The sequence below is a fragment of the Adiantum capillus-veneris genome, chromosome 20, assembly GCF_014529385.1.
Source record: "Adiantum capillus-veneris isolate H3 chromosome 20, ASM1452938v2, whole genome shotgun sequence".
Taxonomy (NCBI): domain Eukaryota; kingdom Viridiplantae; phylum Streptophyta; class Polypodiopsida; order Polypodiales; family Pteridaceae; genus Adiantum; species Adiantum capillus-veneris.
The window spans coordinates 69,893,364-69,908,765 of NC_140950.1; the positions used below are offsets into that span (position 1 = coordinate 69,893,364).

The following is a 15,402-nucleotide window of genomic DNA, read 5'->3' on the forward strand; positions in this document are numbered from 1 at the left end:
AAGTCAATGCCTTGTTCTTGCTTAAAGCCCTTGGCAACAAGCCTTGCTTTGTACTTTGGCTGACTATCATGAGCGGTGATCTTATACCTGTAAACCCATTTACAAGGTAGAGCCTTTTTGCCCTGTGGTAATTTAACTAGCTTCCATGTCTGGTTTTTATGCAGAGCTGTCATCTCTGACTGCATGGCCAATTGCCAATTCCCAGAGTCCTTCATTTGCACTGCTTCCTTGTAACATGAAGGCTCATTGCAATCAGTCAACATGACATAGTTCATAGATGGAACAAACCTATCAGGAGGTCGCGTGACACGTCCAGATCTACGCACAATAGGTGGCTCAGGCTCAGCCACAACCTGTGGTTCCACTCTATCCTGTCCTTGCTCCTCTTGAGCCCTGACATTTTGTCTTGCACGTGTAGGTCCATCTTCTTGGAAGACAACTCTTCTAATCTCCTCAACCCTCTCTGGTTTAGAATGATATTTGGATTCATTAAAGTGAACATCATTGCTGCGAACAACCTTTCTGGATTCGGGATCCCAAAGTCTGTACCCCATCTCACTAGAATTACCATAGCCTAGAAAGATGCACTTTCTACTCTTTGGCTCAAGTTTGTTCCTAAATTCCTTTGGAACGTGAGTATATGCCTCACAGCCAAAGACTCTGAGATGCTTGTATGAGGGCATTTTGCCTGACCATACCATCTCAGGCACTGAATCCTTCTGCAAAACCTTGCTAGGAGATCTATTTACAAGATGAACAGCTGTTGATACAGCTTCAGCCCAAAACCCATTTGGCAGCTGTGCATTAGACAACATACTTTTGACCTTCTCTTGTATGGTCCTATTCATCCTCTCAGCAACACCATTTTGAGGAGGATTGTAAGGAGCAGTAAGTTCACGTTTTATACCTTTTGACTCACAAAAGTCCTGAAAGGCCTTTGAAACATACTCTCCACCATTGTCAGTACGTAAGCATTTAAGCTTCTTGGCACTCTGATTCTCCACAAGTGTCACAAACGTTTTGAAAACACTAAACGCTTCATCCTTGTGCTTGAGAAAGTAAACCCATACTTTCCTCGAGTAATCATCTATAAATGTCATAAAGTAAGAAGCTCCCCCTAGAGATAGGTTAGGCATAGGTCCACACAAATCACTATGAACAAGTGCCAACTGTGTATCTCTTCTACTGCTTCTATGCTTATGTGGCTGCTGTGTTTGCTTACCATACAGACAACGTTCACAGAATTCAAAATCATTAAATGAAAAGCCAGGCAAATAACCAGAACGAGACAAGATTTCCATTCCCTTCTTGGACATATGTCCTAACCGGCTATGCCACAAAGAAACGTTCGGCTGCTCGGTTACATTGATTACATTTTTAGAGACATTTGATACATAAATCATGTAAAGTCCTCCAGACTTTACTCCATGTGCTACTCTCATAGAACCCTTGGATATCTTCCACATGTTCTGTCCAAAAGTGGTGACGTAGCCAGCATCATCAAGTAAACCTGTGCTGATCAAGCTCTTTGTAATTGCGGGAACATGTCTAACATTCTTCAGCGTGAAAGAAGAGCCATTCTGAAACTTCAATTGAACATCTCCAACACCTAAGATCTCACATGTCTGCCCATTGCCTAGCCGAACATGATCTTTAGTGGTCACATAAGAGGTAAACCACTCCTTGTTTGGAGACACATGAAGTGATGCCCCTGAGTCTATAATCCAGTCACTCAGTGCATTTCCATCAGATGCTGTAAGAAGAGCTGAGTCCATTGTATTCTTCAAGAAGTAGATGTCTCCTGACACTAGACTGTCATCCTCTGCAACAGTGTTTGTCACATTTATTTCTTGAATCTTCACTGAGGACTTGTTCTTCTCACTATGGTCTTCAGATTTCTCTTTGCCTTTTTCTGCTTTCCATTCTTTGCAGTCTCTTTTCATGTGACTCTTCTTGCCACAATGGTAGCATTCTATGTCACTCTTGCCTTTAGCACTGCGGGACTTGCTACGAGACTGATTCCTCTTTCCACCTTTATACTTTTCTTTGGTCCTTCCCCTGACAACTAAGGCTGTTCCTTTGCTTTTGTCCATTGTCTTTCTATTGGTTTCTTCAGTAAGCAGACTTCCTTCTACACCTGCTATGTTCAAACCATCTGGAGGTGCAGAATTACTCAAAGCTGTGTGAAAAGTGTCCCAACTTTCCGACAATGTGATCAACAGGAACATAGCTCTAACAGGTTCATCAAACTTGACACCTTGAGCTGACAACTGACTATAGATTGTGTTGAATTCATTCAGATGATTGGACATAGGTGTCCCTTCTTTCATCTTCAAGTCAACAAGCTTCTTAAGCCAGTATACCTGTGAAGCTGCACTCTGCTTCTCATAAAGATCACTCAGCTTTAACCATGCTTGATAAGCCGACATCTCGTCTGCTACATTGAAGTAAACGCTTTCTGCCAAAGTCAGCATAATGGTAGAAAGTGCCAATTCATCCATTTCGCTCCATTCATCTTCGTCCATATCTTCTGGTTTTATCCCCTTGAGCTTTATAGGTTTTATCTGCTTCTTTTGTACCAACACGTGCCAAATCTGCTTCTTCCACAATGGGAAATTGGTTCCATCCAGCTTCTTGATATTGTAAAGAGCAGTGTCCTGTGATCCAGCCATAGCTATGCTTCACAGTAGTTTACTTTCCTGGGAAAAATTCGGCAGAGTTTCCCCTGTAAACTGACCTCTGAACCAATATCAACCTGTCAAATGAACCAAGAAAGCTTCAGATTCTGCATAAATTTCGGCAGAGTCTCCTTTGTAAATTGGCTCTGGTGTACTAAAAAAACAGACCAAAAAACAGCTCAAAAAACACTGTCTCTCTGACATTGTAAGCTGCAGGTAAACCTGTCCTGCACCTGTATTGTCTCTCGCTCTCCTATCACTGTCCTGTAAGCATAGACTGTGACAATGCCTCAACGGCAGTAAAGAAAAGATGCAATCCCAACTGTCTAACTCACCGTCAATACATCCTAGCTGCCTATCTAAGGGTGCTCGAGGGATCGCTCCAAGACCTGTATCACCGAAAGGATCTCAACATTCGAGAATCCCCCAGCTCAATAAAACCTCACTCGACCCTCAACAAAGGCTGCAGTAAATCTGACAGTACATAGACTTCCCACAAAGTCATACATCCACAAATTTCCCACTACATGCTGTAACCGCTGCGGCGGTTGTTTGCTGCGTGACTCACAGCTAGCAAACCCTCAACAGACATACATCATCTCTGACAATACATCCCATGTGGAAGTACTTGCAATGTCAGGATGAAATCTGGAATATCAAGCAACAAACACAAGCTACCTGATGAACTAGTGGATGTCGCCTACAGTCTGTGTGTAGATGCGCCCGTGTCGTATGTGACATGCCTCCAAGAATTATGAGCCGTCCTTCGATGTGTAGACAGCCACAAATCAACACTCTGGGAGTGTCGATATCCTCAGCACCTGCAGTCGTAGGCCGAAAACCCCAAATTTGCAGAGTCGGATCTGCACCCGTCAAGACCACGTAGTCGAAAATGGCCTGCGCAGACCTTTGTCGAAGCCGAACGGTGGCCGAGATGACCTCAGAATGAAATTCTGACAACACCAAGCCTTTTGGGCTCACCCACAGGATTTGGGGCCGTGTCTTCGCCTGTCGAATTTCACTCCAATCTGAGCTGGTGACTCTAGCCTCCTACAGTGCTGCCCTGAGCCTCGATCTGAGCATTGATACCAGTTGAAGGAGTACGAGCGGAAGTGCGACGCGAGAGAAAGTGCGAGAAGAAGAGCACGACGATATGGTGAACTCGCTCTACTGTAATGTGTAGAGCATAGTGAGTTCTTATTAGGTTTTTACAAAAGAATATGTGTACATACCTGGCGGCCCGCCCACTTACCTGGGCGACCACATTGGGCTTTATACCCCAACTATAGTATGGTCTACAATTCAATTTTCTATTAGGCAAACGGTACTCAAGAAGCCATCCATTCTTCCCAGGTAAAAAGTTGGTGGTAGCATAACCGAGATGTATGCAATAGAGTGATTGGTTAAGGGGGGGTGTCCATGGTAGTTTCTTCATTGACTTGGTCTTCCTACATATGTCAGCATCTCAAGTGAATGGCCTAATGTGATCCCAATACTTATTTTGGATTTAGGAAATTACTTTACTTATTTGTCAAAGTCTAAGGTAGAGCAATTTATCGTGGGGGTACTTAAGGGCCCCCAGGCTAGTATATAAGAAACACCTAGCCCCCAATTGGTTAGCTCTCTCTCTCTCTCTGTCTCTCTCATGTATTGTCCTTATTGCTCTACACTTATGCTACATCGTCGAATTTGACAAGAGTATGACAAGCAGACACTACATGAATGGCTAAGAAACACCTCTCCCATGCATTCTACTCGTGAGGAACTATGTATGACAAAGTTGGAGGAGTGTGGTCTGCCAATCAGCTATTAGCTCAATGTTGTTCATGTCACTTTCAACAAACCAAGTATCCACCATAGGCAATGCATGCTTATCCAAAAAGTAGCCTCTTCCCTTGAATGAGTAGAAGCATAGACCGTAAACCAACCAAGGTATCATTCATCGTTATGGCAACATAAAAGGCTTTGCTTGCTGGCAACTAGAATACCATGGTCTCTAGTAAAAAAGATGTGCGATCCCACATACATAAGATTGAGAAATGGTTTGGTCATCTTATGCTCCTTAACCGCATCTCCTACTACATGCCTATGCAAAGTGAGCCCTTCACTCTAGAGGACTATAATCAATTAGTGTTCCAAGTCAGTACATGTAGCTCCATGATACTCCAGAGAAAATGAACCACTAACTTTGTCCAAAACGTAAGTCAAAGGCTTTGCTATCACATTGGCTTACATCCAAAAAAACAACACAATCTCATACCATAATGCATCCAATCCACAATCTCATACATACAATGCATAGAGGCACACATCTCCTAATCCATCTCCATAGGTGACACGATCATATATAGATTCATCCTCATGTTATTTTTCCTATAAGCATTCTAAGTCCACAATATGAGCGTAGTAACATGAAAGCCCGTTTCGTCCCTTGAATGAAGAAACATTTGCAAAAAAACACTAAAGAAGGTGACGACACAATTATTTAATGCTTTATAGTAAGTCTTAGTGCTAATTTACAATGTCATTGTTGGCCATATTGCTAGCAAAACGCAAGTGATTCTTGTCCGTTCGCATGAGAGATACAACACAAAGGCATCAAGCCTTACGAAGTCACTCTATCTCTCTCTAAAGTTTCTAACATCCACATGCAAATACATTTAAGACTACCAAGACCCATGACATGTTACTTCTTTAAACTGCATGATACCTTTGGCTTGCTATTGACCTTTGATGTGAATTTAAGCATTAACATAATGCAATGTAGTTAAATGGAAATATATAAATGCTCTAACTCTAGGTATTATGTATCCTATAGACCAATTCGTCACACTTCAAAACAACGATCAGTGTTCACCAAAAAAAAAAAGGAACCAATGGAAAAAAGGAAAGCTTTGAAAATCTACCGGTTTTTATTGGTTTTTACACTAAAATCCTCAAAATTTAGCAGGTTTTCTTCAAGGAAGCCCTCAAAACCAATCGGGATTTTTCAATTTTTGTCCTTTTAAAATACTCTAAAGGCCGGTTTCCTATGAACACTGAGTTACGAAACTATGAAACACATGAAACATTTCTTGTTACTATGAATTGTATGAGTACTTGGACAAAGTGAAAGGAAGGGGCTAAAGCTGCATGTCATGCGTCCTCAGTGGTGGCATATCTTCAAAACTGTACGTATCTAACCCACAACGACATACATATGTACATCTATAATATCTATCACCTCTCGTGGTGTTGCCTCTTGGAAGAGGCCCTACGCCGTGCAAAATATAGCACCTCTCCATACCAAGCTCTAAGCTCTGTCTGAGTGCAAGGAAGCATCTCACAAAATGCAACAAATCAAGAAACCAAAAGACCAAAGAGAAAAAAAAGGCTGAAGAAGGTCGGCATCAGGAAGAGGGGGTGGAGGTGAAGGCTCGCAAAACAGTGGCAACGAGCCCACCATGCTGAAACAAGTCACATAGAGATCCCATCAAGGACGATCATGACGAGCTAGGGCACTGTCAATTTTCTCTCATGGGAGATTGGCCTCAATTCATCACCACCCTCTACAGCAATCACCAAGGATGTGGTGAATTGCAACCTGCAAGGTATCTGAATCTGTCAAGGCAAAAGCTTAAGGTTAATGTTCACCAAAAACTTTTTTACCAACCAATGGAAAAAAGGAGAGCATTGGAAATCTCTCAGTTTTTAGTGAAAATTTTAGGGTTTTTATCGGGTTTTACACTAAAATCTTCCAAATTCAGCCGGTTTCCATCAAGGGGACCCTCCAAACTAGCTAGGAATTGTCAAATTTGTCCTTGAAAAATACACTGAAGGCCAGTGGCTTAGGTCAGGCCATAGTTTGCATGCATATTGCTTCAAGAACCTTTGAAGCCAAGAAATCTTTCAAAGCTCAAATTATTTTCTCCAATTTGTTTGAAACCAAACCGTTAGAATTACATAGAATTTTCTTAGTATGATAACATAGACAGTTAGTAATTGTGAACCAATGAACTCTGCAAAAGAAAACTCTTTTAAGAAAAGCATCAATCCTCTAAGCAAACTAAAATGCCACCAAGTAACAAACTTCATGAAATTACTACAAAATAAAGACTCAATAAGGTGGGAAGGGATTTAAAAGCTCAAAGAAGTCCCAAAAATTTTGAAACCCCAAATCTTTTAACCTAAGTTTGGTCAAGTTTCAAACCAGATTTCAAACTCTTTCTTTCAATCATTTTCAAACGCCTGATAAAGATTTCAAACGTGTTTGACCATATAGCTTTCTTGCTGGCATCTTCAGGTCCATCACGCATAGCATTGCCTAATTACTACAACATCCCAACAAACACTTTCTTGGATCGAGTCTCTCATTTTAGAGGAACAGAAATTGCATCACACTCTAAAACTTAGCAAAAGTAGACCTCATTGTGCTACTAAGCTTCTTATGTATTTTAGTAAAGAGAGAACCCTTCTTATATTCAAATTCAGAGCTGATATCCAGCAGAAAACTGTACTGAAATCAGTTGATGATCGTAACAGCGAAGAGTTTGGAACCTAACTCTAAATAAAATGTTTTGAAGACAATGATTTATTAGCCTGGTACATATAAGGATGATACCACATGCCAGTAATCGCTCTATGAAATACTTATGGCTGCTGATTTCCATTAGATAAAAGCAGTTCTGGTGCATAGCGGCAAACAAGCTCATCCAATTTCTTCAAAAATCCCTGGCTTCGACTCTCTCGCCCAGATGTTTTGCCAATTGCTTCCACCGAAGGAGACAGGTTTGTCCATCCCTGAACTTGAGAAAACTTCAAAATTAGAATTTCATTAGCTAAATCCAAAAACAATGCTCACAAAAAATTTACCTGTGAGGCAAAAGGCTATTCCAATCGACTTCTTCCATACAAGCACCAGATTCTAGCAAACTGTTCAAGGACTAGGCCTAAAAATATGATCTTCTTTCTAAACTTGCTATTACAATTCATTCAAAATTAAATTAGTACCCTTTAAGAAGCAGAAAATCATCGTTACTGGCCCAGAGCCCATCATTGATCATTCCAACTGACACACTTCTGTACCTAGAAAAATAGAGAAAAGCCCAGATTCATGTTAAAGTAAATTGCAGGTTAAAAACTGATGATAGTCAACCCGAAGACAATCAGTTGTCTATCATCCATATGATAGTCTTGGGGTTGACTATCATCAGTTCCATCATTGATCATTCCAACTGACACACTTCGGTACCTAGAAAAATAGAGAAAAGCCCAGATTCATGTTAAAGTAAATTGCAGGTTAAAAACTGATGATAGTCAACCCCAAGACAATCAGTTGTCTATCATCCATATGATAGTCTTGGGGTTGACTATCATCAGTTCCATCAGTTGACATTTTTCATATGGATGATAGACACCTGATTAGCGTGAAGATACGTAAAAGGATGATACCCCCAAGCCGGTATGCACTTGAAAAGTAATAGATTTCCATTAAGGCGGAGCAGTTCTGGTGCATAGACGCGTACAAGTCCATCCAGTTTCTGCAAAAACCCCCTGGTCCGATTCTCGCCCAATTGCTTCCACCGAAAGAGACCTGCATGTGGGAAAGCTCAATAATTGGAATTAAATCAGCTAAATTTAAAAAGAACGCTCACAAAATACCTGTGAGGCAAAAGGCTATTCCAGTCTACTTCCTCTTCGATACATGCACCAGATTCTAGCAGACTGTTAGAGGAGTAGGCCCAAAACATGAGCTTCGTTTCTAAACCTGGTCTCACAATGATCGGAAGACTAACAGTGAATATTTTGATCAAATACCCTTCAAGTAGCAGAAAATCATCTTTACTGGCCCAGAGCCCATCAATGACAATGCCAGCTGACAGACTTCGATACCTAGAAAATCAAAGAATGTTTTACTGCCCATCAAAATTTTGTCAAAGAAGGTAAAGTGTGTAAATCACAATTTGTGAAGAATGCATACAAGCCATTTACAACAGCAAGCAGAATAACTGTGAGTTCCAATTGCATCTGCTATTCTGTCCCAATTGATATTATCACGAAGCTGCCATATATTAATAATGGAAAGTAATGAGGTAACCATTTCGGCAAAAAGGTTAAAAGATATAAAAAATGTGTTCAACAGTTTGCAGCTGCTTTTATCCTCTAGCATTTTGGACCGCAAGCAAGCATGTACCAAATCTGAAAGCTGCTGCGATCATCAAACCTTAGTCAGCAATCATCAAACATCTTTGGTGAATTGAACTAAGCTTAGTCAGTAATCATCAAATATTTTTGCTTTCTGGACACTGAACAATTCAAAAGTAAAAAATTTGGAAAGGGCATACCTAACTCTTGTGGCAAGAATCAAATCTTTATAGGAACTGCAATTATAATAATTGAAAGAATTCCCTGTTCAAAATGGTCGCTCATAAAACTACTAACCAACATCCCATCTCAAGAAGGGTTTAACTAGGATGAAGCTATTATGGCCTTTGCACATACACCTTCATAGAATTCGTTCTGAATAATAACCTAATACAGGAGAATATCCGCCAGGCCTCACCTTGCCACCCACATCGCCGCTCAGTGCCCAACCTTCCTCTCACCTATGTATCTACTATGCTAAAAAGAGTTATAATAACAAGCTATTTATACTCTAAGCAACAGTTGCCGAATGAGTCAGCAAGCTACTTCTCCTCTAGCTGAATGAGATGTAAAACCCTTTTCAGCACCTCTCTCTCTCTCTCTCTCTCTCTCTCTATAGAGAGAGAGAGAGAGCGAGAGAGAGAGAGAGAGAGAGAGAGAGAGAGAGAGAGAGAGAGAGAGAGAGAGAGAGAGAGAGAGAGAGAGAGAGAGAGAGAGAGAGAGAGAGAGAGAGAGAGAGAGAGAGAGAGAGAGAGAGAGAGAGAGAGAGAGAGAGATAAAACCAAGGTTATAGTTTTGAACACGACGCCGCAGTGAATCAGGAGATCAGCACTCACATTCACTTATGGTTAGGAGACTCTGGAGTACACAGATGCATACACTTATCTTGGGGTAGTCTTCACTGGGCCAAGGTTTTCTTTGAAGAGAACAGCACAGACTAGCCTCACCAAAGCATATGCGGCCTTGGGAGGATTGGAGAGGATGTGTTCCCAGGTTCAGTTCCAGGAACCCCGAACAAAGCTCTGGCTCTTTGATACCTTGGTAGCTTCAGCTATGCTCTATGGGGGTTAGGTTTGGGGACCCTCTGTGGGTCAGGATGGGTGGAGAGGTATGGAGAGGCCCTTGGTATCTATGATCTCTCGACTGATTAGAGCCAAGGCCTCCATGCCACACCAGATCATTAGAGCGGAGTTAGCAACTGTCCCTATGGAGATAGAGACGCTCACTAGATCAATCTGTCACGAGACTGTGACAACAACTATATATATTTGCTGGTTTCTTTATCTTGATTTTTATTTAATTTTTGGGAACCTCTTGTTAAAATCACAAATGCCCGGACATTGCATGGCCAGTGTGAAACGACCATTGGTCGAGAGTATCACGCGCAGGAGTCAAAGCCAAGCAGTCAGAGATGGTTGGGCCGATTGGCACTAGAATCCGACTACTAAGAAGTGGCTATAAAGTTATTTAGGCCCCTTGGCAGGACTTTATAAGTTGGTGGGTACTAGGGTCGGATAGATCTTTAAGGTCTCTTGGGATAGTTTCCTACGACGTTAAGAGGACATGGGTAGACCCTACACAAGAATTGGGCACGAAGATGGCCGACTACAAAGAAAACTTCCTACAGCTATCTGAAGATGGTTTTGTGATTCGCCTGAGCTACATGGATACCCACCTGTCTCATGGTTTGAGATGTGCTATTGGTCAGATTCGTACATCCTCACACCAACTGGAAATTGAATTTGGCAGATTTTAGGGGAATCCCACCTGAGAGCAGAATTTGCAAGTGATGCGGAATGGAGCCGGAGACAGAATTACACTACATATGTCATTGCACCGTATACTATGAGATACGTGGGCGTTTCCATTGCCTATTTAAAGAAGGCTTTGGACCTGTAGATAGAGTCATGCAATACCAAGATCAAAGGTGCTTACGCCTGTACCTACTGGAACTACATCGGCACATGGATAATCTAATGAGAAGACAAAGAGCACTACAGCCTCAGAGGCAGATCACAGATTTCTTCGGATCGAGAGAAGCAGGAATGGAAGGAGAAGCAAAGGAGTACCCAAATTCATACCAAAGGCACCCTCATTGACAGGGCGATTGAGCTTAGGAAATCGAGACGACCACAACCGAGATGCAGAAGCACACTTCACCGGAGGAGACTGCAACAAAGGATTAGAAGCATTCTAGCTAGACACCCATAATGCTCCTAAGAAGTTTATCTAATACTTTGTATCTAGTTTTCGCATTTATTTTCACACTTTCACACTTTTGAGACATTGTAACAGATTCACCACTTTTGTATCAGTTTGGTCTCATAGGTCACTCTGGCCTTTTGAAGACGTTAATATAACATTTCATTTCATTTCTCTCTCTCTCTCTCTCTCTCTCTCTCTCTCTCTCTCTCTCTCTCTCTCTCAGTGTCTTTGTGGATCTTTGGTAGTTATATATCAAGGAGACATGGATCACACCGAGACAGCCTCTTCCATCGAAGATATTGTACTACACGGATCATTTCATGATCATCTTGGAGGACGGCTTCATTCAAAGTTCAAACGCCTAGATACATGGATGTCTACATGTCCCACAGTGCCAAAGTAGCTATGGGGCAGCTCAGAGTTTCATCACATAGGTTAGAGATTGAGACAGGAAGAGCATCTCCCACTCTCAGAGAGCGACGGATCTGTAGAGTTTGCACAACAGGGGTAGAGAGCATCTGCCGAGCTTACCAAGACATATGGAGTCCATACATTGCCTTATTTGTAGGACAACCCACACTCAGAGAGCTCATGGACTCTACAAATCAGAGATAGTTGGGCACTTCCTCCTTGAGATCAGATACATCGAGATCTGCTACTATTGTTGCCAGTGGAGGTTGATAGTCTCAGCTTACAAGATTTTTTCCATCGAGGCTCCAATACCACCTCTATCATTACCGCACTCAGGGGAACCACTCTACAGCAACATTACCGCACTGAGGGGAGTCACTCTACAGCAAGCAAACGAGGTCTGAACGAGGAGATGGCCTAGAGCAGTGGGATATCGTGCTCGACAAGCACACCAAAGAGAGATTCACCAGTTTGAACATCACATGAGTAGGTGTCACCAAGAGGTGTATTTTTCCTCTTGCCTTCTTTAAATATGTACTACATGTTTTTATTTATTTTATTTTTACTTGTTTTCCCTCGAACCCTTGAAAAGGTACAAGTGTGGACATTGCATGGCCAATGTGAAACGATTGCAACCGAACGGGTTTCTCACATCGCGAATCTAGGCCGGTTAGTCCGAGACTGGACAAGCCAGTTAGCACTGAGTTCTGATGAGTATGGAAGCCTGTGTGCGCCATAAGGGAATTTGGGCCACTCGGCAAATCACTTACAACTTTATAAGTAGGTGGGAAAGAAGAAAACTGGACACTTGGCAGTTAAAGATCAACCTGCGGGACACCTCAGCAAGAGGGGGCGCCCAAATGAGGGTGGAGGCTGATTTTTATAACAAGTGCATTTACAGAGTGTGTGTGAGTAGTAGTTGGAGGTTCACAGCTTTAATGGAAAGCTTGCCTTCTCCTTTGTCTCATGTAGTGAGATGATTTTCTCTCGTGCATCTCTCTCTCCCCTTTGCACATATGGTAATGCCCCACTAGCTGGACTTCTTAGTTGACTATGTACAGTTCTAAGGGGTTTATGCGTGTTTGCCAAGGCAAGAGCCTTCTGAACAAGATACGGATTAGATAATTGCTAATTCCCCACCGATACGCACAGTTCCATCGCGAAAGATTGAGAATTTGAAGAGTTTTCTTACGCGAAAACTCGTCCAAATCACAAGGGGACTGTCCCATTGCGTGCGAGAGCCCTTGGACCATGCGAAGTCGTGTTCGCTCTGCTAAAAATGATCTAAAACAGAGAATTTTAGCCTGCTGTGTTTTTTTGCATGTTTAGGCTTTCGCACCTAAACTGCAAGAGAATACCAGGCCTTCTCTTGGCATGCTTAGACAGAGCTTTGGGCACCTTGCAGTGACAAAACAGGGAATTACAGCGCGCTGAAATTCTGTTATAGCTCACCAGAAAGCTTCTAAATTGCAAGAGATCCCGTCCTAGACATGTGCTCTTGACCTACAAGGGTTTTGGCATCATTATGCTGCCAAAATTGGGTCAAAAAGCTGCAATTTCAGCCCTCGCCAGGTTTGGACAGCTTTGTGAGACTTTGGGAACTAAGAAAACATGCATATATTATTTTTATTGAGCGTGGCTATAGAAACTTTGATGATAGGTTTGCAGAATGGTAAAAATTCAACTTTTTTTGTACCTATTTATTTTGGCAAAACAAAAAATAGTGAGTGAGAAGAAATCATATGTTCTGATCACCAACCCATTGAAGTTAACTAGGGAATTTATCTCAAGTCCTACAAAAATCCCTAATCTTATTTTTATACAACAAAACGTAAGAAATGACTGTTTTGATGAAAATTCACTGGTCCATCAACTTTGGAGGCTTGGTGTGACCAAAAGATGAGAAATTTTACAAGTTTCTTAATTTTTCCATGTTTAGTAGGTCTTGAACTATAACCTCATGAAAGGATTTTACAAAATAAGTGGATCTACTATGGTTTTGGAGGTTTTTTTCAAAACCCTGAAAGGACACTTTTATGTCCTGTTAGGTTACCTCTCTCTCTCTCTCTCTCTCTCTCTCACACACACACACACACACACACACACCTGCATGGGAAAATGAGTTCTCTCTCTCTCTCTCTCTCTCTCTCTCTCTCTCTCTCACACACACACACACACACACACACACACACACACACACACACACACACACACACACACACACACACACACACCTCTGCATGGGAAAAGGAGTTCTTATGCCGTAGGGACACTCCCAAGAGACCTCAAGACCGACGAAACATTTAGAAGAGTCTCTCAAAAGACCTCAAACATCGAGCAAAGAGACTCTTCGTCCTAGGTTTTTTTTCGAGACATTGAGAGTGACGATGATGATTATTCTCGCTTTCGATTTACTTTCCTACACACTTAATTCTATTTTTGTAGCTATAAATTGTGTCAGATCCACCAAGATTGCATTGGTTCTCTCTCGTATGTCATTTTGGAATTTTGCGGACGTTCAATATAACATTTCATCTCTCTCTCTCTCTCTCTCTCTCTCTCTCTCTCTCTCTCTCTCTCTCTCTCTCTCTCTCTCTCTCTCTCTCTCACGTGCGCTAGCATGCACAAACGCACGTGAGCTCGCACACGTGCAAACGCACGTGCATGATAGGATGAGTTAGTGTTAGTGTACATCTGATTTGGAAAATAACACAATTTGCAGGATATTTGTTAAAATTTTGTAGCACATCTCACCTTGAAACAATTTCAAAGGTTAGGAGGTGACTCTAAGCCGATGTTCGGTAAAAATGTGTCTCAGCTTAATATCGTGTCGTTTTCAATTTCAAAAATGCCAATTGAAGGCAAGGGGAAAAGGTGAAATTCCACCCCAAAATAGAGAAAATTAGTGTAAAACATCAGAGAAATTCACTCTGAAAGTGCCATCGACAATAGTCCGAGCAACCTCTCCAAGCATGTGACTTCGAGTATCCTTTCAATCAAGCACACAATGTCTTCGATTAATAATGACAACGGTATCAGCATCTTACCAAGCTTATGACACAAATTTACACTTTTCACACTAAAAAGACGATGCTAAAGCCGCGAACCAAGAGCATAAATCTGACAATGAAGCCAAATAAAAATCCCAAAAATAAACCTAATTTTCTAAGAGTTCCTACCAAATTTTTCCCGAACACTGCTCTAACCATTTGGTAGGCGGGACTAAATGAACCCAGCTGGTTGTGGCGTGAATTTTACATACCTAGGAACCTTAAATTTGGCGCGCAAATTGAGGGTTTTGGTGAAGGCTTTAATATTCAAAGTCGGCAATGGCTGCAACTGATCTCCAAGCCCAGCTGATCGAGCTGTCTGCACTATCGTCTTAAGCTTCCCACTCTGCCTGCGCTATCGTCTTAAGCTTCAATTGTGCGAGACTGTGCCCCCTCCGCTGCCTGCAACAAGATGCCCATCGGGAGTGAAGCATCTTGTGCAGGATGCCGTGACAACAGCCGGCCCTAGCTACTAGTTATTACAGCTGTCGAAGGTGCGAAGAGGCCAACTGCAGGCAGTGCGGTGTTGCTTGAATTCACTCAGAGGGCGTAGCTCAACCGATTGCATAAAGCAGTACACAGTGCACCGCATGAGCTCGATCTGATCTGCAATCAGAAGCGCAGTTACACACTACTCCACCGTATATTTTAGGTGCTCTGATCAGTAGGGCAGTACACTGTGTGTAGAATTCGTTGCTTTGATTTTCTCATTCGCACTACCAATTAGCAAATCCTCAAGCGCTTATGAGCTACTGGTCATACTGTTTCGATTGAGCTGCGCAGTTACAGTACAACAGCGCCGATTAAATTTCTCCTCACCGCATTTAAAGTACAGCACCGAGTACCCCCTTCTTGGCAAGTTTGAATACGAACTGTACGTGTGCAACTCCAGAAGCTCCAGCACATAAGATCCTACTGAGCGAGCTTAGCAAGTA

The 15,402-nt window shown here is 42.1% G+C and overlaps 1 protein-coding gene across 1 annotated transcript; it reads right to left on the reverse strand.

Annotated features, from left to right (window-relative positions):
* Positions 1-7,109: 7,109 nt before the first annotated feature.
* LOC147432695 (uncharacterized) lies at positions 7,110-8,256 on the reverse strand. The gene is made up of 4 exons (XM_086491976.1): positions 8,075-8,256; positions 7,668-7,742; positions 7,530-7,589; positions 7,110-7,457 (listed from the first exon to the last, which is right to left on the reverse strand). The coding sequence occupies exons 1-4, from the start codon at positions 8,254-8,256 to the stop codon at positions 7,379-7,381; spliced, it is 396 nt and encodes a 131-aa protein (XP_086348102.1). The 3' UTR covers positions 7,110-7,378.
* Between the last annotated feature and the right edge of the window lie 7,146 nt (positions 8,257-15,402).

Excerpts from the sequence above, each read along its gene's own strand:
- LOC147432695 (XM_086491976.1), bottom strand. The coding sequence starts at position 8,256 with ATGCAGGTCTCTTTCGGTGGAAGCAATTGGGCGAGAATCGGACCAGGG. Across the intron at positions 7,590-7,667 it reads GATTTTCTGCTTCTTAAAGG|TTTGCTAGAATCTGGTGCTT; the intron begins GTACTAATTTAA and ends GTCCTTGAACAG. Across the intron at positions 7,458-7,529 it reads AATAGCCTTTTGCCTCACAG|GGATGGACAAACCTGTCTCC; the intron begins GTAAATTTTTTG and ends TCTCAAGTTCAG.